The following is a 24,696-nucleotide window of genomic DNA, read 5'->3' on the forward strand; positions in this document are numbered from 1 at the left end:
CATCAGATTTGGAGAAATGTTGCATTGCATTAGTGTCTTAGCAATGTGAATGGGTGCCGTCATAATGGGAGTCGAAACAGCTGATAAAAACATCACAATAATCCACACCACTCCAGTCCATCAGTTAATGTCTTGAGAAGCCCAAAAGTTGTGTTTGTGAGAAACAACGTCAACACAGGAGATGGCCTTTATTATGGATTATGGACTTGCATTTTAGCTGAAAGCAACAGAAAAAAACGTCTTAATGATGGGTTTGTGTCATACAAACACTTAGTTTTTGGCTACTGATGGACTGGAGAGCTTTTTTGACTTTTATTCTGACGGCACCCATTCACTGCAGAGCATCCATTGGTGAAAAAGTGAAGAAATGCTACATTGCTCCAAATCTGATGAAGATACAAACTCAAAATCTTGGTACCCGCAAAATTCCTACAATACGCAGCAGTAAACAAAAACAAAGATGCAATGTTCATTTAAAATGGAATGTATATTTCAAAAGGTATGAAAGCGGCATTCACATCAGCTCAGGGAACAATGCCGTTCCTTCAACAAATCACCATTTTTACACAAGCAAACATCAGCTCGAACACATTTCTCATAAATCAATAAAAGTCAATGATTGCAAAACTGCGAAACGTAACAAAATAGGAGTCACGTCATGTCAACATGATGTAGATGCACCCAATAAAATGTTTTGACATTCTTTGGTTTGAACAACAACAACAAAAAGCACTTGGTCAAATGTGAATCTTGCATCCAATCCAGTTGCACCAAAAGCTTATTCTAAGATTCTGAAATGCATAAAAGTGTACTTAAGCATTCAAATATGTAAATGACAGGTTACAAAAAAAAAATGTACAAATAAATACAGAAATATATGCAGATTGATTTCATGTCCGCATTAAACGCTGTGCATCTCCAGTGAGAGACTCCGTGAATGACACTGAACTGAACTGCGTTTATGAGTCTCATTAAAATCCCGACACACTGCGATCTGGAGCGTTACACACCGGCCTTGCGCCTTCCAGATCCCCCGGAAGATATCGATTACATGTCGGGAGCCACACAAGACTGACAAATGCAGCTGCGCTCAAATGGAAAGTGATGTAATGGTGGCATTTCTGTTCGAGCGACGACGCACTGCACACGTTTCACATTTACAACACATGGACATACAAGACGGGGCTAGTTGTCACACCTTATACTCCAGTGTACATTTTCGACCAGTCCATTTTTGTATGAATACAGACTCTAAAGTCTTTGCTAAAAAATAAAATCAGATGAACTTTTAGACTACTCCGTTCTATAAAATACAGTTAATTTAATGCATATAGCGGGGCATGTTGTCACAATGGGAACATTAAACATTTTTTTGAATGATTTTTAAAACATAGGCCAATATATATTTTTACTTATTGAACAAAATAGAACAAATATGTACAAAACAACAAAATAATATATATATATATCGATGTGACAACTTGCCCCAGCCTGAAAATTTTGGAAAATCCTCTTGTCCTGAATAGAAATTTCAAATCGACTTTCATTAGGAGCTCATTCACGATAATTTAGACATTTTTCCCAATTCATCTGAAATCGCCTTCTATGTTTTTGACTCTTATCATGGTTTTACCGTTCACAGAATGCATATAACCCCAAAAAAATCCACAGAACCCATCCTAATTTAAGTCGCATAACCACATCTGGATAATATACGAGCGTTCATGCAAATTGACTTTTGGCTCTGAACCTCGCTGTGACAACTTGCCCCGGTCCCCGTACAGTCTCCGAGGAGATATTCCCGGTGCTTATTCGGACGTGATGTCTTTCAGTGCATGAAGAGCGTCCGCGCGCGCGTCCAAGTGCACAAGGTGACACTAATAAAAAGCGCCGCTCGCGAGGGAACACGTCCGTGGATCTCCACGGCTCTCACTGCGAGTTTCGGAGCATCTTCTGCGCGGAGACCATGAGCAGCTGCTGCTGCTTCTGTCGGCTGGACTTCACGGCCAGGATCGCCTGGCGGTTCTTGTACTGGACCATCTGGAGCGTGATCTCCGCGTTCCAGCCCTCGTCCTGCGGGCACCTGAAGTCGATCTCTCGGCCCTCGGACATCACCACCGTGAAGTACACGTACTTGCCCTTGCGCTCCACGCAGTCCACCGTCTTCATGTTGGCGAAGTGCAGCTCCTTCGCCTTGCAGCCGGTGTCGTGGCTGTGGTGTTTGGGTGGGTGAAGCACCAGTCCCTCCTCCGTGAGCACGCAGCGCTTCTTCTTCCACAGCTGCAGCAGACCCTCGCTGCGCTTCTCCAGCGCGCCCTCCTTCAGCACGCGCGCGCCGCCGCCACCGGACTCCAGCATCGCCTCCGATCGTGCATCAAACACTTCGGGTTCTGGTTTGGGGCTGAGGGTGGGAAGGACGGTTGGAGGGATGGATGGATGGATGGAAGTCCCTAGTCTGCGAGGACGGAGCGCGCGCGGGGGTTTTCTCTCACGCGCGGACCGCCCACTGCATGCGCGCGCACACACACACACTTAAGTTAGTCATGGACCTTCTCAAAACCATAATAAAGCGCATATGGCTAGAGGAAGCATTTTTAGGAATCGGTCTTATTCTAAAATAGATAGTCAATTAGTGTGAACATTTAAAACATTTGGAAAGATAAATGCTACATAACTCAAATATTACAATAGCATTATGTAATAAAAAGACAATGTTTCAACCATTTGAAACGAAAATATTTCTCTTCATATTTACAATACGCACTAATCAGGGGTATTATAACTAAAACCAATTTTAAAAAATCTACTACATTTAAAAAAATACTGTAATTTTAGTAAAATTTAAATGTAAAACAAAATAAGATTAAATATACAAATGAAAACTTGAATATAATTTTTAAACACTTAACAGGTTTATGATTCAAATTAATCATTGCATGCTGTCATGAGTCCGCAATACAAATATTAATATAAAAACAAAAATGATAAAATCATTAGACAAGTGCAATACAGTATCTTTCATTATTAATTTGCCCTCTTTGATTACATTTCACCAGCTCAGATGATAAATTACTTTAAGCAACATTTAATGCAATGAATAACCAATTACACATCTAATCCTTAAATTCAGACTAATTTCATTCAAAAAAAAAAAAAAAAAAAAAAAAAAAAAAAGTTGCACTTATAAAATGGTCAAAATGCAACGGTGCCCCCTAGTGGAGCCACTGAATCATTACAAATATTCACCCATTGAAAAATAACCCATCATAAAACTGATGCTTAAATTACCTTAACTAAAAGCTTTACACATGAACAGAATGAGACACACCAAGGATTGCACATTTTACCAATTTATTTTTCATGAATATACGTCCACGTACAGTTATCGAGTACATTAGTATTTTGTAGCATGGCATTTTGCTTTGACAACAGCTGCTGAGGGGAACCAGAAAGACCCCTGCTGCTTGAACCGCTCGGACACAACTGACCGACAGATGACCCGAACGCCCCGCTCCACACTACGAGACACGGGACACTGTTGCGTTTGGGCTTTCTGGGTGAAAATATTGCTCTATATGCTTCAGACCTGCGCTACAAGTGAGAGGAGACGAAGACCTTCCTCTGAACACACACACAGTCAGACGCACCCCTTCACAGTGATAGGCCTGCCAAACACCACTAACAGCCAATCAGAGACCAGCTAAACTGGCTCCTCCAATCAGGTTCTCTTGCTCCAAGTCTAATCCTCCAATGAGGTCGCTTGGATCGTTGTGAGTGCATCCCGGGACACGTGTAGCTAGAGAACCCACCTGAATAACGGCAAGCCAATTGAAAGTTAAGCATTGACAGGGAAAAAAAAAAATGCTACAGATACATGACAAGAAAAAACAAAGTGCTCATAGAAAAGAAAGGAGTCATGCAGCAGAGCGTCGACTGACTGGATGTGGAATGTACATCAGTCACCACTAAGCTTTAAACGGCATCCGAAATCAAAAATGGTGAGGTTTTTGTGGAATGTTGATTGAATAAATGAGCGCCTGTTTCTCGGGAATCACTCCGGATGCTGTTCCTGTAAACCGTCTTTCCACAGCTGTTGTCTAAGAGCAATACAAAACACTTGACGAGAACCCAACTAGTTTAGCGGTGAAGAAACGAATGTCATGCTTCGGGGGATTTTCTGCATTCTAACTATTTTTTTGTTTTGTTTTTTTTCAGAGGAAAAGGAAAACGAAAGAAACCGGTCTAGTAAAATACTATGCGTCACGAGCCACGGCTCTCGATAGGTTAAGTTGGTTTTTTTTCTCTTTTTTTTTTTTGTAACAAAAATCTTGAAACCCTTTATTTTTTTCAATTATCTCTACCAAGAAAAATACAAAACATTGTAAGGCGGTGACTATGTTTGTTTCTCAGCCGTTACAGTGTAGGGGATCCTGAAGGTGGCGCTGACATCATCACTGCTGTTTGCACTCCTCTGGAGGCTTGGCATCCTTCTGGAAAACACCAAGAGGAGAAAGGGTCACGCATTTTACACACAAAACTCATTTTGGTTGTAAAAGCTCAGGCTCTGGGTACAAACAACCAATCAGATCACACGGCCACAAATTAAGAGTTATAGGGCCCTAACATTTCTGTGATGGAGAAACGGTCTTGAGTGGATTTTACAGTTTAACCTCACAAGCATTTGACCTTTTAATTTGCTAAAACCATCACAGAAACTCAAACCTTTGACCAGCTCAAAGTTACAGTGGAGGACTAAATACACAAATCAAGTTCTTGAGTAAAAGTACAGATAAACCTAATAAAATAATCACACCAGAAAAATATGAAGTAGCCCTTCACGATTTTACTCACAAGAAAACATGAGTCACACCAAAAGGAAATATTTTAAATGCTACTCTGTAAAGGGAATACTGCTTTAAAAAAGCACCTTATTTGTTGAAATCGTTTGCTAACCAAATATTATTGCAATTTTGTTCATTCAGCAGTACTTTTAAAATACAGTAATTTGAATTTATTATTGAATTTTGCACAATGCAATTAAAAGTGAATCATTGCCCAGCATACATTTTTAATGTATGATATATTTTCTACCGTTTAAAATACCTGGCCTATTAGATACATAAAAATATTAGGTTACTGATACTTCATGTGTGCAAACAAGCAAAAAAAAAGAAACAAAAAAACAATTCGTTGGTTATTAGTTTTGAAAAAATAATGGGGGAAAAAATTAATTTGAGGTCAAATAAAAATAGATTTCATATGCCACAAAAATGTAATTCACTGAACGTAAAACTTTGTTAAAATTGAATAAATTTGAAGATTGCAATTAAACTTTAATTACTTAAGAGTAAATTACTTTGGCATTTAGCTTAACCATCAAAAAATTTAGGTTTTTTTACACTTCATAATGCACTAAAATATTTGTTAAACTTAAAACTGTAAAATTGCATGTTTCATGATATCAAATAATCAGACGTGCATTTTAATTAATAAATTTGTTCATCTGAAAAAACAAACATGGATTTTATAAGGCCCTATAAAATAATGTTAAACTTAATCATGAATGCTAAAAAAAGTTATCAAAAAATTCAATTGTTTAATAATTAACAATACATTTTGAATTCTAAAATATAATTCAACCATTGAGACAGAATCAAGAAAACTGGATTTAAACTTAAAAAAAAAAAAAAGGCCATAGGACTGGGTTTCGCCAAAGGCACGGTCTTTCCACCCTCACTGTGAAAAGACTCGGGGGAACAAGTCAAACTGGGGTTTAACATGGAGAGCAAACCGGATGCTTCAACATACAGAAACAATAGAGATGCTAACGGCGACTCATGATGGTTAAAGAGAGGAAAACCAGCACAAGAGCGGAGTGTGTTAGTGGTCAGTACAGGGGAATGATGGGAAGGGATTCAAACATTAATTCATGAGTGTTACCTACCAGGGCAGGGTTACTACAGACATCACCTATACCTAGTGAGGAGAAATTTAGAGAGGAACTCAAATTTAGAGAGGTGCCAAAGTGCTTGAAATGTTAACATGTTAATTATATGGTCTATATTCTCCTACTCTAATTCTGTTCGATTAGTCAAGTGCATGCTTTCAGAAACGATGAGACGTGCTTCATGCTGAAAACAGATGTTCAGGAAAAGATGATAAACCTGCAGCGATGCTTCAAACTGTTAAGTGTTGCGTTTAATATTTACTAATTAACATGCGTGCAATTCAATTAAATATATGCTGCATGTATCATAAATATTAGTATTATAACTTCAAAGTTGAATGCTATATTTGTAATTTAACACTGAAATTTGTATATTATTTCTTAAATACAAAATTCTAAACTACAAGTGTAAATTTAATTTTACATTGATTTTATTTAATAAAAGGAATAGTCTCCCCATTGTAATGTCACTAAAACTAAAATTTAATCTGCTACATCACTGCTAAAATTTAGCATTTAATAGAAATTCTGAAATAATACAAATTGCAATAGAAATTATTTTTTTTAAACAATCATGCAAAAAAAAAAAAAGACTTCTGGTCTTTCTCTGTAAAATTCAAATCGAGTATATGTAAAAGTAGAGAAATAAATTAAAAGATATTACTACTGCAACATTTTACTGTAAAACTAAACCGAGAATTTAATAAAAATTAACTGTGTAATATTAGTTTGTTCATTTTTTATTAATATCATCATTGTTAGTATTACTACGATAACAAAACCATACTGATATAAACAAAAACTGTGCAACTCAAGATCTGCAAACCATTCGATCAACAATCGTGTAGCTCTAACAAACGAACAAGGTCAATAATGCCAGAGGAAAACCATCCATTAGCATTCCCATCCTGAACCTTGACCCCTTGGAAGACGTACTAATGCAATACTTAACTTAAGAGAAAAAATGAGAAAAGGTGGAGGGAAACAGACAATCGTTTGGCAGCGTATATTCAATGCTGTCGCTTTAGATGCAGAAGTTAAAGAGCGGAGGAATTTATAAAGTATTTACCCTATTTTTCAGACTATAAGTCGCATCAGTCCAAAAATACGTCATGAGGAAAAAAACATAAGTCGCACTGGACTATAAGTCGCATTTATTTAGAACCAAGAGAAAACATTACCGTCTCCAGCCGCTAGAGGGCGCTTTATGTCTTCAGTGTAGACTACAGGAGAACTGAGCAGCATAGAGCGCCCTCTGGCGGCTGGAGACGGTAATGTTTTCTCTTGGTTCATGTCAAATTAATTCTGATAAATAAGTCGCACCTGACTATAAGTCGCAGGACCAGCCAAACTGTGAAAAAAAAGTGCGACTTATAGTCCAGAAAATACGGTATAACTCATGGTTAAAGGTCTGATGTTCACAGAGATGCTGCAAACAATGCGTCATTTATCTACTCTGCAAAAATGATCTGTGCCATTCAGATTTCTCTCTTGAACGGACCAAAGATGACTAAAGCAGAAGTTAAACATGTTTCTGCCAGGAGAGTCAGAGATGCATGAGTGGAGGTGAGCGCATGTCTTCTGTATGTTGAGATCTCAGTATCAGCGTCAGTCGACGTCTGGGCTCTTACCTTGGGCTCATAGTCTGGATCGTTCTCCTCATCTGCCTCCTCTTCACCCTCCTGCCAATTACAAACACCTCCGTTTAGAAAACAATCAGGGGAATAACACTGATAAAAACAAACAGGTTAGACGACTTACCTCATCGTCGGCTTCCTCGCCCTCCTCATCATACTACAAAAACACAAAGACAGCGATCAGACGTTTGGGAATAAACCATCGCTTTACTTCACAGAGGATGTGTTTCCCGTTCACTCACGTCATCGTCGTCATCTTCGATGGCCTCGCCGGTGAAGTACAGCACCGCTCTGGGCACGATTCGCTCGCGGATGAAGTGACCGATCTCAAAGTCTGCTGCTAACACGGCCTCTGAGTCCTCGTCCTGTACACGGCCAAAACAAACCATCAGAAAACTCATATACAACCATGAGACTTCACCGCTACCGACCAACATATCAGGTTGAGCACAAAGCTGATGTAGCAGTCTAAAACTAACTCACCGAGCACCAAATAAGAGTTAAAATAAAGCAAGGGCTACTCGCCAGTTGTTGTATTAATTATAACAATGCACGAAAACACGATATGGTTTAGCGTGATTGTTAAAGTAACTTGTATAATGCAACATGAGCAAAATTTAGCGTTTAGAAATCAGTTGTCAACAAAAGCACTTCAAAAGTTTCAAAATCAAAGCGCTATGGTTTAATGTTTGAAAGCTAAGAAATTAGATTAAAGTGACAAAACGTTCACGAAGATCTAGCTTGAAATAAAACAAGTTACTCACCATTTCGCCTCCTTCAGGAACTGTAACAGAAAAGAAAGCTTGTGATCAGCAAATGCTATTCTTTGATTAACTATTATAATGACGTATGAATGATAAATCATGGATGTGGTAGGTTTGAGGGGTTTCTACCTTCAGGTGGAGAGAAGAAATTGAAGAATGAATCATTGGGGACCGTCTTTGTGACCGTCCTGACTGTGCCACGTCCCTTGTGTTTCTGTTTCTTCTTAATGGTTTTCAATGTGACGTTCTTGCCCTTAACCCAGTCGATCGAGCACCTAAAAGCACAGAGAGTCAGTCTCTGATGTCACAAACTCTAATGTCATCAAAGCTAACAGGAAGAGACATACCCTGTGCAGCCCATGATCTCCGGCCCGTCGAAAGAGAAGGGATCCGACTCGTCTGGCTCAGACCTCATTTTGTAGGTCTTTGTCAAGAGTGTGTTTGTGAAGAATTCATTGGGCTCAAAGTGGAACTCTAGAGTGAAACTCTGCAGAGAGACCAAACTGTGAGATTGAGTCCTCAGATAGGAGACAAACACACGGGACAGATCAGACTCACCATCGGCTGGCCTGCATCGGAGAACTTGACTTTAATGTCTTGTAAGTGCTTAAGGATTGGTTCATCATGTTCCTGGAGAGGAAAAACAAGAAATTAAATCCTTCTAAATACCAAAATCTATTTCATAAAAATCCACTGAAGCAGTAATCTTCATTTCTAATTAATTATAATTGATGTCACAAGAGAAGAGGAACCAGAAAGGAAAGGAGAGAAAAAATTTTGTATGTAAAAAAAAAATTTTTTTATTTTTTTATTTAAACAAATTCTTAGATTTATATAATTTAAATTCTAAACGTTTAATATTATATAAATATATATATTTCTCATTTAAACAAATTGTTAGATTTATATAAATTCTGAAAGTTTATTTATAAAACACTTACTTTGGCCTTTGATATCACAAGAGAAGGGGGGGATACCACTGAAGAATATCTTTAATTTTTAATTAATATTTTTGCATTCAAATGTAAAAAAACTAAAATATTAAATAGTTAAATTCTATAATAAAAATTACATAAATGCTAAATATTTGAATGGGGGTGTGTACATTTTTTTATTATTAAATAATAAAAGTATTTAAAGTTTATATAATGTAACATTTACTTTTGTCTTACAGGCTTTAATCAAGTTTTATATTTGGCCCCGTGTAAGTTTGGACACATCTGTTTAAAAAAAATATATTTATCAAAAATGTAAGTGACATTAAACAGCCCAGCTGTCATTTCCCAAGCAAATTGTGATAATTAAATTACACATTAAATTCTGAGTGAAACCAAACAAAAGATAGATTCAAATAGCTTCACTACGCCTGTATCTTCAGCTAAAAAAGGACCCTTCTGAACCACAAGATGGCAGCAAAGACGCTTTGTACAGAGAAATCTCCTGCTGTAAATAACCATGATGCATGACCTGCTTTTGAACACCACTACACTCACGATCACTCCCTCGTGATCCCACGTTTGGTCGTTTTCTCCCTACCTGCAACATTTCGCTGAGAAGATCGACGTTCTTAAAAACTGTGAGCCAGAACTCTGGGATTCCTTTAGGGTCTTCCTTCTCCTCGTCTTTCTTCTCTTCCTCCACTTTGGCTTTTTCCTTCATTTCCTCCTGAAGACAAACACCAAGACAGAGTCAAGCTATGACTGAACACGGTATAATACGTCATGCTATATAAATGAAGTGGTATTTGAAGAGCATGCAGGTATGGATCACCTGTACCTGCTTACTTACGGTCAGCTCTTCCTCTTCGTCTTGTTTCCACTCACACTCTTCATCTGTGGGTTCGTATGCTGCCCTCACGATTTCACTCCGCTGAAGAGAGATTCGAGGCATTTTCAGAAGTCAAAACTAAATATATATACAAGCCTGTTTTAACCCGTCGCACTAGCTCACTTCTTCTGAACATGCAAAATGTGCATGCATTATTTATTGCTACATCTGATTGCCTCTGTGCCCACACACTGCATTTTGATGCAGCTAAATTCACAATAAAACTGTGTTTCTGCTGTCAGACAAAGGAATTAATTTTAAATAGTGAGTGAAACATGACCCATGAAGACTACAGAACCAGCTCTCCTTTCCAAGATGATAATCTGAACTAAAATCCTGATTTATGATCGAGCTGTCGTCTGATCAAATCTAACAGGCTACACATAAGATTAAGGGATTCTGCCTATACTTGAAATCAGATGTAAAATTAGAGAAGCAACAATGTAAAACTGCACTGGGAAAGTCACTAAAGGGGTGTGAAGTCACTAAATCTAGCAACAAAGTTGCTAAATTGGCAACACTGTGCATCTCCATTTCTCCTAATACAAGTTAGGCCATGAGTCAAACAGAAAATGCACGCTGCGATAATAATATAAGTGTTGTTAAACTGAATTTGTGTTATCCTGTTTTGACAGCCCTAACATACATATACATATACATAAATGTGTGTGTGTGTGTGTGTGTGTACACACTAAGGTAACACTTTAGAATAAGGTTTCATTAGTTAACATGAATAAAACAATGAACAATACATTCATGTATTTATTAATCTTTGTTTAATGTTAATGAAAATAGCTATTCATTGTTAGTTCATGCTAATTCACAGTACATTAATGTTAACAAGCTTTTGATTTAAATAATGCATAAGTAAATGTTACAATTAACATTAATGCTTTAGAAGTATTGTTCCTACATTAACATTAACTAATGGAAACTTATTCTTAAGTGTTACCCACACTAAAATTAAAGCAGAAAACATGCATCCTAAATTTAAAGCAGAAAATTAGTATTCAAAATATTAACAAAAACTATAACCGTATATCAATGAGTGTAAAGTAACATTGCCAAAGTGCTCAGTTCTTTGCCAGAATAAAGTGCAACATGGACTAGACTTTATGCTGACACACAAAAAGATTTGTACTGTAAGACGTCTAGCCAGCAAACTTGTTTAAAGTTTTATTTTGAAGGATCCTAACTTTTAATTGAGCCTCTCAGACGTCACGGTTCCACTGGGAGCGCGGTAAACAGCTACAGCTCGGGTTTTATTTTCTGTAAGACTTCTCTCTGGCTGCAGTTTGTCTCTAGTGTCCTTGATTGACCACTTTTTGTTTGCTGCAGTTGGAAACACTGAAGCAGCGGGTCAATATAACCGCTTTAACGCACCGTGCCGCCCGCCTTCTAGCACACAACAGTCGTTTCATCTCATACCACACTTTTTCAAAAGAACAACCCCACTGCTGAAGGAAAAAGAAAAGCATCAGTCTTTAACTCTCACCTTGTCGAAGAGAGGCTGATACAAAGCGGCGTATTTTCGCTCTAGCTCGTGCACTTCTTCGTAGAACTTGGCTTCGATGTGGGCGCATTTGACCTGGAGGTTCTTCAAGGCATTAACGCGTCTCTTCACCACCTTCGGCAAGCTGCGCAGACACCACAAACAACATCACACGGAGCAAATGACACACTGCTGATGATTCATGCATGACTCAGGATCAGCGTTTTGTTTGGAGCAAGTAAAAAGAGACTATTGACATTCGGCTGACACGTCGCAGAAAGGAATCAGGTGGCCAAATTTAGAAACATTTAATGCAGTCACGTTGGCAAAGTAGGGAAATTAGATGCAGCCATTGGGAAACGGAGGAGCTACTTGATGTTGTGCGGTGCGTGGGCACGTACCTCTCCATGTACCCTGAGGGGGATCCCACGAGCCCGTCCAACCTCTCCTGGAGCGCCGCGAGAATCTGAGGGTTCTGCATCATCTGCATCGTCAGCTGACGTGCTAAAATCAGAGCCAACACAACCATCACCTGACAGTCACAGCAGGAAGACATTACAAACTACACTCAGGATCACAGAAGAACCAAAAATGATCTATATAATCCAAATAACTTTGACATTTCAATCAAACTAAATCCATTTTGCTAATATAAAAAAAATTCTACACCAAAGTTCAAAAGAGATGCCATTTTCATTCCAAATATAACAGTCGCTAACAAAGGCGAGGTCAGTGTGCACGAAGCAATCTTTAAAGAGCGAGTGCACATCGAACACTCAGTGTTCTCCCCAATGATTCGGTCCGGCTGCTGAACACAGCTGAGGTCACTGAGGTTATGGACTGATATATCCTGTTACCAAACGTGTGCATTGTCTTTTCTTAATGACAGTCAGCACTAAGAATCCATGACAGACGGCATTTAGTTTTCCTCTACAGCAGCCTAGTGAACACCACCAGAGCAAAGAGACTCTAGACGATAGAGATGTTGCGGTGACGGATTTTTTCCACCGGTTAATCGAAGTGTAAAAAACCCGGTAATCCCGGTGTCACCGGGGTTGCGTGTCGGGGATTTCGAGTGGCCAAAAATGCGGTTGTGCAGACGTGCACACGTCTCAATTTACTTTCACTTTAATTAACGGCAATTCAGTAGCATTTATTTGAATTAATCATGGGTTAATTTTATTCTTAATAAAAATACACAAAACAATAAGACACTCGCTTGTATTACACACATCTTTATTGCAAAATGAATAACAACAACACACCATGCAAAAACTAAACAAAAGCACTTATGAAACACCTTTAACGTGCATTTATTAACAAAACAAACCACTGTATCAAATAGTATCAAACAAAAAATTATATAAAAAATTCACAATTTGTTAAATAAAGTGCCAGCCTTTTTCAGCAAAAAAAAAAAAAAAAAAAAAAAAAACACACACCGCACAACCATCGAATATGAAACGAACGAACATCAAAAACTTCGTTAAACTTTGCGCAAATGCACCACTTATCGAAGGCTGTGTTTGTGTGTCAGGCATTTGTGGTCGATTTTTTTTGCCGCTGGACCCATCTTGGCCGCTTCATTTTTGTGGTGTGCGTGTAAATTCGAAGCGTTACCTCCGGATGCTTGCCACTTTCATCAGGCAAAGTTTACAGGTTGCCTCGTTAGCGTTTTCAGGTTCCCTGTTGGCATTTGGTTTGAATCCAAAATATTTCCAAATTGGTGCTTTTGCATTTCGCTTTGAAACCAGATCTTCCGCCATCCTTTGCCAGTTAGCTCGCCTCACTCTCCTCAAATGATAAACGAAATCGGACACCTGCTGCTTTACTGCGGCGCTCCTTCCGCTTACGGTCACTAACTGAATTAAGTGCTTTATTGCTATAGGCTTAAACTTCAACACGATGGGGACGGTGCCGGTGGTCAAGTGCTATGACCGGTAGGTGGGTTAAACACCGTGTATCACCGGTAACACCGACTATCGCAACAAGCCTACTAGACAAGTAAAAAAAACACACTGACGGAGGGAGTGCTGGGAAATCGGATTCATTTTAGCCAATCGGTTCGTTTCTAAGAACTTCCTAAACAAATTGGAGTTTGAGTGGCCACTGCTATCTACTAGCATTTACCATCTTTAGTGATCAAACACCGCTGTTTGAGACGAAGCTTTATGTAATGAAGTTCAGTACTATTTTACATAAAGTGGAAGTTTTTCCATTCATATTAAATGCAAATCCCTTGTTATTGGCCATATTTAGTATTGGCCAGAACAACTGCTGGTCAACCTTGTTTACACCGGAAATTTGGAGGGGAGGGCACGAAAGAGTCCATAGTCATACCTTTGCTGTTGTCTTCCCCGGTTTCCTCTTCCTCCACCTCTTCAACATCCTCCATATCTGCTGGGTCCATCTCAGCCTGGTCTTTACTGCAGATACACACAATCAGAGATTAAACATTTACCCAACCAGCTCTTAATGGTGTTTCCATTCGCATTTACCAATGTTAGCATGACTTTCTTCCAAATAATCTTTTAAAAAGGGCTCATGAGTCGTCAGCATTTCCTTCTCTGAAGATAAGAGCTTGGCACAGAAAACAACTTTCTCTTAAAGACTGATTATCATGCATTGAATCTTATCTACGGTGTTAAAAGATGAACATCCACTGACAAATTTACACTGCAAAGGTGGCACAGAAGCGCTTCAGAAATGGTTTTAAGGTGTCTATACACAGACAGGTTAGTTTGGCGTTGCATCTTAACACTAAATTGTGAGCAGGCACAGAGCAGCTTTAACTTTTCTGTGTAAATACACCTCAGTTGTCATTTTGTCTGGAGATGCAGGTGCATGTGAAACAGCATCACATCTACAGCGCTCTTAAAAGACAGGAAGTTCCTGTGGTGACACGTGTCGAATGAGTGAACGCCGGGTTGTAGAGTTGCAAACATGTGTTTGGCATAGCATGGATGCTTGGGATACCACACAGAGCATGAAAGCTTGCAGACAATGTGTTGCTGGCCCTACATCATCTCTCACAGTGAGGAAAGGGGTTAGAAACAGATTGGGGTGTTTAGAGGAGTTCACTGGTCATGTGACGAGGGCTAATCAAAAGGGGAGTTTCTGGACTATTTCCCGCACAAACAACAGGCATCAAGTGATTATAGCTGGGAATGTGAAGGGCCGCCAATCCATTAAACTATCAAACTGGGAAATAGCGATTATAATAAACTGCTGATTATTTTACTGACATTTAGAAATAAAATCGCTTTAATAGGCAAACAAGCACTTACTTGTCAAGATCTGCCATGTTGTTTCACCGTTTGGTTTCCTAAAGGGAAAAAACAAAGGAAAGCGATCATTATGTTCAACAGCCACAAGCTAAATTCGTTCGCTGATGGTTTTGCTGGTCAGGTGACTGAATTGGGATGATTCAGGCGGCCAATATGCAAAAGTTTAACTATTTAGATGGTGATGTGTCAAAACGTCTGATCAGATTTGATGGTGCAAATGTATTGAAACATGCACGGTGCCATCTCGTGAAAAAAAAATAATAATTCAGTGGTAGAAAATTCTTTCCCTGGGGTTGTACGGGATGGATTAGCTAAAAAAATAAATAAAATCTTCAGCTCTGATTCTGACAGGATCTATTTGTTAGGGCCCAACCTGCATACGAGCCAACTCCAGGATAAAACATGGGCTCGGACGCCCACATCCAGCGGGAAGAGCAAGCAACTTCATTCATTCACGTGCTGACGGCTACAGACTGAATGTTCTCAGCCTACTCTGCTCTTCGCCTGTAGAAGATCAATAACATGAAGACCTGACACCTCCCTGGCAGCATCCATTCATCACAGATTTGAAGGTTAATCTCTTTCGGTCTGCGCCAAGATCAGACAACTGAAACCTGTCAATACAGACATACGAGAGTTTCCAAAACCATGGCAGCATCAGATCATCTTATTTCACAGCAAGACGTCACAATACCAGGACAAAGTTCCTGGCACAGTTCCTCTAGCCTCTAATAACCATTATTCAGCAGTGAAAGCTGAAGGCAAGCCTTTAAACCTTACAAAATCTAGCTGACCTGGGAGCAAAGGTTCGATGCACTTGTTAAAACCTTTATGCTTCCCAAATTACATGACCAACACATTTCCAAGACTCCATCATGAATCATTCCAGTCAGTTGTGACTTTTTCCATGTAAAGATTGCTATAGAGTGTAATTTCAGGATGACTAGACAGGCATGACTTTTCATACACCTAAAAACTTAGAAAATTCACTGGATTTATGAACGCAAGAAGCCCAATCTTGTCATTAATTGATGAAAAATGTTCAAATGAAGCAGAGATAGGTTTATAACTGATATTTACAATTTTCTACTTAACCATTCTCAACTCCTGGAAAAATATGGCAATATCTCTTAGTTCTTTATGATTATGGCTTTCCAACATAGTAATGACTGGAAGGAAAAACTAAAATCCTGAAATTACTAATAAAACATCTAAAATTATTATATTTTAGACATGCATTGTACATAAATATTTTAAACATTTATAAAGTTTTTTTTATATTAAAATATTGATCAACCTCTAATGCAAAAAAAAAGACCGTAACATGACTCATAAATAAGTCAGAGATATTCAATATAAATATAAAAAGGGATGAATTATGGTAATACTGGCTGACTTCAACTACACAGCCTTATTCTATTCAACAAGAGCCTCCAGCCGCATTTCATACAGATGTGACGAATTAAACCTCAAACTAACCAACTCTGTCCAAGCATCTAAAACAACTGTTTAACTCTTAAACTGGGTTCATGATCTTGGATTTGATCCATGGGTCAATTCCCAGCAGGCCACATCACCACGTGTTTCCTCCACAGACTCACCGGCTAAACCCGTTAGCAGCACAGCCTTCTCATAACCAACCCATCCTAACTAGAGACTGACAACACTAAAACAGTAGCTTTCTCATAACCAACCCATCATAACGTTAGAGGAGACTGATAACATTAACACAGTGCTTCAGATTCAAGCTCATCATGAAAAACGGCAGTTTAAACTAACATGCGTAAAGACATCAAATCATTTTATCCCAATCATGCTCAAACATGGGCCAGATTTACGTCTCCACATCAGATTCGCGCTAAAACCGACTGATTAGTATAATAAACAAGTTTTATTTCATTTTTTTTTCGACAACGTGATAAGACAACAACAGAAAAACTTAACGTTACCCGCCAGATCAGACCAACGGTCATCATCCTAACAAGATGAAAAAACACGCCTGTTTCCAACGATTGTAACCCCTTAAACAAACGTTTAAACATTAAAACCCCATATAGGTTTGTCTGTTTATCAGCTAAACATGGTTTTATTCGATATAAAAAAAAAAAAAAAAAAAAACGAACAGCCATTTTCATCTCCATCATGGAGGAGTCGGTCTCAATGGCTGCTGACTGACTGAGAGGTTAGCTCGCGAGCTAACTGAAATATCCCATTCTGACGTCTCGTGTTAAATCTCGGCTTAAGTACGTGTTTATCTTTTGAAAGAGGTTTATAAGCAGCCCCTTGGCGGTGTGTGCTCTTACCGAGAGCCCGATGTGTAGAGGTCCGTCTGGATCTGCGGTGCTGCTGCGCAGTGAACAGCGCGAGGGTCCCGCTCTGATGGCGCTAAAAGGGAAAGAGATCCCGCCGCGTGCGCTCATATACATCTTGCGTCAGCACGTAACACAGCTCGCGCTTTCACTAATCCTACTACGGCGGAGGCGGGGCTTATGAATATTAAATACGCACCGCGATGATCGGGTTATTCTCATTGGTTAGCGTCTTGCGCGTTAGCTAATTAATATTCATAAGCGAAGCCTTGGTCATAGTATTATTCGGAAATGTAATGCAAAGGGAGAGGGCAGGCGCAGGGGGTGGAGTTTCCCGCCAAAGCGTTTGCCACTAAATATTTTAAAACTAAAACAGCTATCTGTCTATCTAGTCTGTCTGACGGAAACAAACGTGGAGCATTGTTAAAATAAATTCTGGGGAGAATTTCCTATAATTTCTGGGTATACAATGTGTTAAAGCATTCCTGGGCGCGATCAAATTTGTCAGAATATAAATAGAGTCATTGTTCTGTGCGCTTAGAAAAAAAGAAAAAATACTGGAATGCCAGAAACCTGGAGCGAAACCTGCTCGCTTTAGAAATGTAGGTTGTTTTGCACTAATAAACTTAGTCAGAAAGTACAATATTAAACTGTGCATATTAATAAGCCTTGATCTTTTGATATCAGTTTATCAGAAGAGGTTTTAGTGTTTCTATAAAACCTTAATCTTTTGACTTGATCTCAATGACACTCATCTATTGTTGCTCTCTTTATAAAAGGCTTGGGGGAAAAAAACAACGTGGAGAAGAAAAAACAAAAGTACTACAAAACAGGCAAAGTAAAGATAATGTGATTTTATAGGCATCTTTAAATATTATAAAGGCTTTGAGGAAAGAGCCTCACTCCGAAAAAACTGAAATGGTCCATTCAAGCATCCTTAAAGTAGTCCATGTCTTGTGCATTGTTTTAGAGTCAAAGATGACAGAAATGCATGAACTTTATAAACTGAATATCCTATATATATATATATATATATATATATATATATATATATATATATATATATATATATATATAGTTCCTCCGCAACTGTTATCTATCACTGAGACTTAACCCCAGCCCACTCGATATCCTGCTGACAGTAACAGGAGCTGACGTATAGATGCCCTCAGTTTGTAAAAGATTCATGCCCTGACAGAGACACAGTTAACCCGTCAGCGGCTGTATTTGTGTGTAACACACTCACACTGTAACCTAGTGACAGACGAGGACAGGTGTTCACCCAAACACACACTTCATAGACATATAGGTGCAAAACACCTGAGCATGTGAGCAAAACAGGCCTTCAGGATTTAGATCTAATTAGTACTGTTTGATAAGACTCATTACTTCTAAATGCTGTTACTTAAAGTAAATATTAAAATATTAATACAGCATGAATAAAATATAAAAACAATAACACATTTTTAAAATAATTTGTATATACATTTAAGAAATGTTATTTTATTTCAGCTAGATGCTAAAAAAATCTAATTTTCATACTTTAACTTGATGCACTAATAAAACTAAAACTGAAATAAAAATGAACAAAAACTGTACTTAAAAAAATAAAAAATGAAGAAAAAAAAAACTAAAACATTCAAAAAAAAAAATCAATTTTAAAAATAGAAAACGTAAAAACGAATTCAAACCACAGTACTGTAATGTTTTCTTCAGAAATTTTTGGATGGTTTTTTTTTTTTTTTACATCAATTAAAATAAAAATCATGGTTGAACTTGTGATTTTTAAATTAATGCATGGATTACATAATATACAATGTAACAATTTTAAACAAATTAAAGTTATTTTTAAAAGTTATTTAAACATAACTTTGTGTTTGATTTGTCAATAATAATAATGTTTATTTAAATAGTGTCTTTCCAACACCCAAGGTCACTTTACAGAGACAAATAAGGAACAAATTCCTCCCCCAAAAAACTTAAAAGCACAATACACATACCAAGGGCTGATAATAATAATAACAATGATAATATACAGATGTTACACGGTCCTCAGTGCAACATAATCCATGCATCGGCAGACTGCAAAAACACAACAGGAAGGTCTCCATCCGCCCCCTCCTGAAACACTTCCAGGGGTTTCAATGCACCTCAGGTGGGAGGCGTGGAAACATCACAACTTTATGTATCTGAACATCTGCAGAGCAGCAGAATGAAGAAGATGGCGTGTGTTCAAATGTGGACAGCCCTCTGAAGAGGATTCCCCGCCAGACGGGATGATGGGATAATCTTAGAACATTTGGAGGACCGGCGGAGCACTGCACCGTCCCCATGGCAACACGCTGGCCGAGATGAGGAAATATGACATCACTGTTACAAGAGTTCACGAGAGCCAATCAGTGAAGCTGAACTATTGTTATTTTGAGAGATCAAACCCTCTGCATGTCAAATGCATTTTCTGGATGTACAACCAAAATATAACTCACAGAGCAGCATTTTTTTCTCATGTGGATGTGTTGTAAAAAATACAAAGAGGGCAAGGGTTTATTAGTGACAGGAGCACGCAAACATAGGCATTTGCTGGATCAGCCTTAAAAAAAAGAAACAAAACAAAATATAAGAGTTCAAGAAAAAGTTACCTCAGAACACACATGGCATTAGTTGTAGTTGTAGCAAGGTAAAGTAAATGAGCATTTAGGTGCTAAAATAAAATCAAATAAATGAGCTTTCATGCGCTAATTAATATGCTATAATACATTTAAATTAAATAAAATGAAAATAAATAAAATAAATTAAAGCAACAAATAAAATAAAACAACAACATAAAATAAAATAGAATAGAAAAATACATTAACATAAAAGAAGAAATAAAAATAATAAAACAACAAATAAATTGAAATATAAATATTGAGCAAGTTACCTGAGAACACACATGGGAATTAGCTAGACCAAATATTTTTTTTAAATTATATATATATATATATATATATATATATATATATATATATATATATATATATAAAATAAATGTCAATCAAGTGCTAGAAAATGCAATAAATATAAATACTGAGCTTTCAACTGGTAAAAAAATTCAAACAAAAATAAAATAAAAATAAAATATGGAGAATTAAATATTTCAGTAAGTTGCTTGCAATAAAAATAAATTTTATTGTACATTTTGCAGTCTGATGGTATGACATCGGCTTTAGCAGGGGCTAATTGGTTCATGCTAACTAGCCAACCCTTCGCTCAGATTTCTCAAACTTCAGTGTTTGGCCGATAGTTTTGGCTGGTGGGTGAGCAGCACAGATGCGGGCTCGGGTGGGTGTCGTTACTGGATCAGATGGTGTTTCCCCTCTAGATGTCAAACGTCGGCTCACCGGCCTGCACCTCATGACTTATCCTTGCAGATTTGGTTTGTGCACTCTCACACGCTTCTCGCTCCGGCTGCAGGTAGGAGTCTTGTCTACAGCGCACCACAGAAACTGACCTCCTATATATGCACACTTACTGACTTCCTTCCTCTATAGGTCCTAAAATGCTCGGTGAATACATGAAACGGCTCAGCAGTGTTCTCTGATGAAGACTGGGCTCAAAATAGCTGTCAGCATCAGCATGATAGAGCAGTTTCAGTCCTGCATCACCATTCAGAGTCCTTTACACAAGAGTCTTTTCTGAACTAGACATTTAGAGTCTGCGAAGTCCATAAGCCACATGAATCAACATTTCTGTGATGTGAATTATGGACTAATTAATGGACAAATAGTTGTTTTCTGCTCAGTATGTTAATGTCACTAATTGTGAACTAAATCAAAAGAAACTAAATTAGACTATGAATGGCTTACCTAGGTCTATGCTAAAAATGATAAACACAAATATTAAATGTAAAAAAATAGAGTACACTAGCATATATGTATTTGAAGACACCAACTAAATACAACAAGATTTTCTCTTGACATAATCAACAGGGATGCAAGAGCTTGAACATACCAAAAAAAATAGATGCATTGACATTCAGAGCTTCTTTTTTGTTTTAGGTGCAGTGCAGAATGTGCAATATTGTGCATTTTATGATCCAAGCTGCCCATGAAGATTCGCTTTCTCTTGCAATCTTGTCTGTGCCAGTCAGACTCTGGCTCTTCTCTCTTTATTTCTTTGTGTCTTTCTGGCTCTCCCACTCTCTCTCTCTTCTCTATTTCTAAGCAGAAGGCGGGGGAGAGACAAATGTGAAGTGACACAGGAGAACGCTTTGCTCTCCTTCGACTGAAGAGCTGAAGGTACAGAGAGTCACTGTCCGGCAGAGAAATGAACAGACCGGGTTGTTCGGTCACACTCATTCACTTACAATGAAGCCCAGCGTGCAACTCAAAGAGAGAGAGAGAGAGAGAGAGAGAGAGAGAGAGAGGGAGATTCGCAACATGACTAAAACTGATTCACAACACCAGGAAAGCATAAGAGTTATTTTTTGCATTGCTGAAATATAAATGTGAACATGCATGATTTCAGGATAACTGAATCAAAAGTGCTTTAGCCACTTTAGTGTTTTTATACTATTAAATGTAGCAAATGGACAAAGGAACCACTTCCTGTTCATTTCAACTTGAGAGTAGGAAAGTGCAGTCGGCAGCTAATAATGACCTCATTGAGCAACTCATCTGCTATTTATAAGCATCACAGGAGCCCAGCGCTGTGACAGCACACAGTACGAGTCAAACGTTGTCTGTCAAACGTGTGCTTTTGTGTCAGACGTCTGTGCTAATGCGGTTTAAACCCATGAGATGAAAAGAGAGCTCGGCCACAGCACTTCTTTTATCTGCTGTGATTCCAGCGAGGATAAAAGCTCTGCTGAGGCCAGCACAAACGCCGCAGAGCTCGTTGTCACCCGCTTACAGACGGCTGGAGCTTTAACCATTCCTGTTTTTTTAAGAGGTGTGTGTGTGCGTGTGTGTGTGTGTGCTAGGGGAATGAGAATCCACCTGATGAAGTGTGTTCAGTGTCAGATAAATGAGAAGAAACAGAAGAGGTCAAACACGATGACCTGTATCTCTACTAGTGTAGACTGTAAGAGAAATGTCAGCAGGTCGATCACAAACTGTAATAATAGTGCAATTAACCCTATAATGGCTGACATATGAAGTGATAGAAAAAAAAGTTTTTTTTTTTTTTTGTTTTTTTTAAATGGAACATCTAATTGAATATATTAATAAAAAGCATAAATATAACAAAAATTGAATGTGTTTTTGTTGAGCACTTACAGGCTTTTATAGCTCATATAGTCAGAATAAAAAATAAAACAAATTGGTAAATATACTGAAACTTATATTGCCAAAAAGTGATGACATTCTGATGCATGTGATGTAAATCAATGAGATCTTGATCAACAGTATAGTAGATAATTTCATAAAATGAACAACACACAGACAAAAACAAAACAACAACAAAAAAAGGCAGATATATAAGTGTATATAAACAATTGTGCTATAAATGATAATGGAATAGGATTGAGTAAGATGCAGGGTTGTACTAGGATGGAGGGGTAACAAATACGTTTTTATTGCTAAAGATGATATTTATTAAGATGAGATTTAAATGATCCAAACGGGAGACCAACAGAGAAAGTAAAGCGTCTGGAAACAAACGCTCCTCAAAAGATCCTAACAACAACTGATTCTTCTACAAAATTATGACGCTGAGCTTCTTAAGTCCAGTAAGAGTTCATCATGGAAACAGAATACAAAATCATAAGTTATTCTTATGTTCACTTTATAAGAATAAGATTTGACAAGTGAAGCGAGAGCTGAAGGCATACGTCGTTTACACTAGAAACCTGTTACTTGCTAAATAAGTCTGAACTATCAATCAGATGCAGCTTGTGTACAACTGGTTTTTGTTTTGTTTTAAGCTAAATTTTGATCTGAAAGATGTTAATCAAATGTTATAAAGTAGACTTTATAGAGTTAATATCATGCATCAGGAGAAATATATTAAATAACACAACTAAATCTAGAATGGATTTGTTTGTTTTCGTTAACCAAAGTGTTTTGTGCATGTGAGAGGATGTAGTCATGGTTAGTGATTATATAACAACTTTAAGACGTGTTGGAGAATCAATGATCAGAATTAAAAGAGCTCGCTTATATGCATTAAATGTCTTTTGTTTTGATTTGAAACTCAAAAGAGGTTATCAGATGAAGTTTTTTTGTATTCTAAATAAATGTAAGTCAGATTGCTCGTGCGAGCGCATCTGTTATGTAAAGCACAGGACGCTGCGTGTGTGACGAGGTGCTTACGTAATAACGCGGCTGCGTCGCTCTCAGCAGCTCTTCAAGTCTCAGTAAGCTTCTGCAGTAGTGATGGGATTTATGGCTCTTTGAGGGGATCCGGATCTTCGCGATCCGTTCCTTTCAAAGAGCCGTTCAAAAGAATGGCTCTTTTGGCTCTTTTTAAATATTTAGTCAGTTTTAAGAAGCCAGCTTGGGAGCATCTCAGTTTATCCTGGAAATAATCACTGGGAGGTATTATGAGGTGAGATTTGTAGTCAAATAATTAAAGCTCAGATATCACACACCAATTTCTGAGTTTGAATTATTCTGAAATATTGATTATTACCTCATTTCTCATGTGTCGACTATATTCCATAGGGTTGCACAAATCCCTCTGCTTAGACAGTGACATCATTATTTTGATTTACCTTTAGTACAAAGTGTGTGTGTGTGTGTGTGTAAAACTACGTTGACTTATGTTATTCATACAATACCTACTCACAAATAAACATAAAAAACAAAGCCGGCTGCAATGAATTTCTGTGCAAAACAGCTTTTACTACAAACACTTCCACACAAGAACATTGTTATCACACAAGAACATTTTGATAGAAAACTAATTTTTTTTTAAGTAGATAAAATTAGAATAAATAAAATGGAAATGTCTACATACTACATACTATTACTACTGTAAACTTTGCAAATAGGACATCAGCCCCTTCAAGTCAATGAACAATAACAAAGTGGGCTGCAATGAATGTCTGTGGAAAACAGCTTTTAGTGAAACATTTCTATACAAGTACATTATCACAAAAGAACATTTTTAATGATTTTAAAATAAGTTTTAAATGAACACAAAATGCAATGTAAATGCATGCACAACTAATAACTAATATCATCACGCTATAAAGGGTTGGCCTGCGCTGGGTGCGCCCCTCCCCCTATAACTGTTCTGTCTCCTGGCGGAGCTCATTTGTATGAACACGCATAGGAAAAAAGAACGATAGAAAGAACGGCTCCTCTCCAGTCGCGACTCGGCTCCCATCGTTCATGTTTTTGAGCCGTTCAAAAGAATCGGTTCGTTCGCGAACGTCACAACTCTATTCTGCAGCATCAGACAAAAGCCTCGGCGCCTCGGGATGCGGGAGGAGACGGTATCTTAGCAACACT

At 38.0% G+C, this 24,696-nt stretch overlaps 2 protein-coding genes across 3 annotated transcripts; both read right to left on the reverse strand.

Moving 5' to 3' along the window:
- Positions 1–468: 468 nt before the first annotated feature.
- Positions 469–2,516, reverse strand: LOC113048567 (pleckstrin homology-like domain family A member 1). The gene has a single exon (XM_026210445.1). It carries the CDS (start codon positions 2,356–2,358, stop codon positions 1,930–1,932), a length of 429 nt encoding a protein of 142 aa, XP_026066230.1. The 5' UTR covers positions 2,359–2,516; the 3' UTR covers positions 469–1,929.
- An 818-nt stretch (positions 2,517–3,334) lies between these two features.
- Positions 3,335–17,400, reverse strand: LOC113048524 (nucleosome assembly protein 1-like 1). Of its 2 annotated transcripts, none has more exons than XM_026210389.1 (15): positions 17,258–17,400; positions 14,955–14,992; positions 14,008–14,093; positions 12,069–12,171; positions 11,671–11,812; positions 10,137–10,217; positions 9,885–10,013; positions 8,907–8,978; positions 8,696–8,835; positions 8,478–8,623; positions 8,349–8,368; positions 7,827–7,949; positions 7,709–7,741; positions 7,579–7,629; positions 3,335–4,490 (listed from the first exon to the last, which is right to left on the reverse strand). In XM_026210389.1, exons 2-15 carry the CDS (start codon positions 14,969–14,971, stop codon positions 4,452–4,454), a joined length of 1,182 nt encoding a protein of 393 aa, XP_026066174.1. In that variant the 5' UTR covers positions 14,972–14,992; positions 17,258–17,400; the 3' UTR covers positions 3,335–4,451. The 2 variants fall into 2 exon arrangements, with proteins under 2 accessions (XP_026066174.1, XP_026066173.1); XM_026210388.1 differs by having other exon boundaries at positions 10,125–10,217.
- Positions 17,401–24,696: the final 7,296 nt, after the last annotated feature.

The sequence above is a fragment of the Carassius auratus genome, chromosome 29, assembly GCF_003368295.1.
Source record: "Carassius auratus strain Wakin chromosome 29, ASM336829v1, whole genome shotgun sequence".
Lineage (NCBI taxonomy): Eukaryota > Metazoa > Chordata > Actinopteri > Cypriniformes > Cyprinidae > Carassius > Carassius auratus.